The sequence below is a fragment of the Theobroma cacao genome, chromosome 3, assembly GCF_053813885.1.
Source record: "Theobroma cacao isolate CCN51 chromosome 3, ASM5381388v1, whole genome shotgun sequence".
NCBI classification, from domain to species: domain Eukaryota; kingdom Viridiplantae; phylum Streptophyta; class Magnoliopsida; order Malvales; family Malvaceae; genus Theobroma; species Theobroma cacao.
In genome coordinates, this window is record NC_142641.1 from 31976266 (window position 1) to 31978943 (window position 2678).

At 38.6% G+C, this 2678-nt stretch overlaps 1 protein-coding gene across 1 annotated transcript; it reads right to left on the reverse strand.

The window, feature by feature from the left end:
- Positions 1 to 466: 466 nt before the first annotated feature.
- Positions 467 to 1913, reverse strand: LOC18604721 (expansin-A1-like). The gene is made up of 3 exons (XM_018116860.2): positions 1742 to 1913; positions 1311 to 1623; positions 467 to 1157 (listed from the first exon to the last, which is right to left on the reverse strand). The coding sequence occupies exons 1-3, from the start codon at positions 1866 to 1868 to the stop codon at positions 851 to 853; spliced, it is 747 nt and encodes a 248-aa protein (XP_017972349.2). The 5' UTR covers positions 1869 to 1913; the 3' UTR covers positions 467 to 850.
- Positions 1914 to 2678: the final 765 nt, after the last annotated feature.

Here is a 2678-nt window from a genome sequence, read left to right on the forward strand (position 1 = left end):
CAAGTATTTATGTTTATTTGTAAAACATAACACTTCCATTGCTTTTTGAATTTTCTGCTTGTCTTGTTTGTTTTTTGTGTGTCAAAATGGTTGGCAACAAAACCTTTATATAAGTTTGCAAGTGTCTCTTCTTCAAGGACACAACCCTTTCATTAAGGCATCACTTTCTTTAAAAGACATATGTACATTTTGTAAGACACAACCTTTGAATAAAAGTAATGTTTCAATAATCACTTTAGAAAGGAACATCCATTCATTCCATAAAACATAATCTTTAAGTTTGAAACGATAACTTTTCATATTTAAACTTATGAGCTCTGGTGTTTTTTTTTTCTATTTATCTCATAACCTTTGGATGTCATTTTATCAAGAAATATAACCATTCACGTGAAAAACCTATCTATAATTTAATAGTTATACTATATTACTTTATGTGACATAACTTTTGAAATAAAATAATATTTTATTATGTGAAATAACTTTTAATTTTGAAAATACACTAAGACATTGCTTATTTCTAGCTCTGCCTTGGTCAAAAGAGAGCATAACAGAACAGAATAGACACAACCCCTCCCCATAAATCAACTTCAATGACAAGGGCCATCTTAAAATTAAACCCCTCTCATCATTTTTGACGACTCTACTACTAAAAACTCTAGTCTTCTGTGCCCGACACCAACTAATCTAAATATAACTGCTTGATTTGGCAGCTATCAAAGTTGGACAATGATTTCCACCAGCTATCCCTGACGCACTCATTTATTCTTCATCTAGGAAATCTATAATGGGTCTATCTTCTGAATGTGAGATTTGCTAATGGTACGGTTTTGGACTGGAGAGTGAGGGTGATTTAAGGGAATTGTAAGCCGGTGAAGGCCTGGCCGAAGGACCAATTAGGAGGAACGACATTGTTTGAGACCAGAGTGCGCCCGTCACTGGTGGTGACCTTAAAAGAGAGGCTCTGTCCATTAAGGTAAGTGTTGCTTTGCCAGTTTTGACCCCAGTTCCTTGACATTGGTTGCCAACCAATTTTTGACCCTTTGATGGAAACGGAATGAACATCGCCAGCACCTCCAACGTTTGTGATTAGGACTAGGTTGAAGTAAGAATGACCGTTGATAGTGAATCTGATGCCTCCTCTCTTTCTGCATGGTACCCTATAAAAATCACACAACACCAACTGTTACCAATCCGAATTAATGAAGATGAAAAACAAACTACAAGAATAAAAAACTGTCTAGGCCTTTTTAAGGGAGTGCGTTAATTAAGGTAACTTATAAGAAAGAGTTTCTTTAAGACCTAATACATACCTTCTGTAGGCTACAGGTACAATCCCAGCTCTGTATTGGGCAATTCGTTGGAAAAAAGGCTGAGAGAGATCAAAATGATGATGAGGAGGGTTGCACCAGCCCCCTGCAGTGTTTGGGAGGGCACTGTTTGGGGGGCAGAAGTTGGTGGCAGTGACCACAATAGAGCCAGGCAGGCACCACCTAGGGTCATTCACGCACTTAATCTCGAAACAAGCCCCACAGCTCAAGCCATTATTAAACAGTGCTGTGCTCAAAGCTGCTGTGTTAGTCCCATACCCCTGGCTGTATAGGTTCCCATATCCACAAGCGCCACCTTCAGTAATGGTCAAAACAATTGGTTATGCATTTATTAAAGAATCATGAAAAAAGAAATGAACTCAGCTAAGGAAAACAGAGAAAAATAATATAGAAAATCAACATTTGCTGCATACCCATTGTACCAGAGGCATCACCCCCGCCATAAAAAGTGGCATGAGCACCAATCCACCCCCCACCATATCCGTAAGCATGTGAAAACAAAGGAAGAAATCCCATTAAAACTAGACCAAAAAGTACCATTTCCCTGCTAAAATTACGAGAAGTTTCGCTTTTCTTCTATTTGCTAAATATGGGTGACCCCCTGGCTAGCTTAGACACGAAGAAATGAAGTTGTGAATGAGGAAGCGAGGAGCGGGGGGTGAGGTGGGGATATATAGAGTAGGCCTGAGAAAGTAGAAGTGTTGTCTCAAGGAACGTCACACCAACTAGCTAACTGACACTGCTTGAGCTGTGTGGGGACCTTTCAAACCGCCAGGTGCAAGCGGGTTCCAGCCCGTGGAACCAAGGGAGCTTTCCATGAAACCACGTGGTTTTGTGCTTCCCCCTGTGTTTTAGCTCGTTTTCTTTTATGTACTGCGGTTGAAATAAGCTGGAATATTCAAAGATTCCTTAGGTTAGGAAGGAAAACGATGGTAGTTTTGCTCTCTGTCCCTGCTGTTAAAATTGTCCCTCTGGGACATGTGGCTACCTTTTTACTTGCATTTGCAACTAACTTCCTCTTTCTTCGTCCCTTCGTTAATTGACAATCTTAGACAAATATTTTCTCACGCTTTAAGTGATGTCTTGATCGTATGTGGCTGATCCATTTAATTCAGTAATTGAATATGAATATAGGATTTTTCAGACATTAGAGGCAAATAATTTATTTTTTTAAAAAAAAAAAAAATCTTAACAAGTTACACTTTAAAAGTATTCCTTGGTTAGAGTCTTGTAAAACAAGTAAAGAGTGAGATATTCGTGGTTGTAATACTCTCCCCTTTAAGATGAAGCATATTCCTAGAGGCAACTTTATCTATTGAGAAACTTTGTTATCAAAAATAGACAATTTGC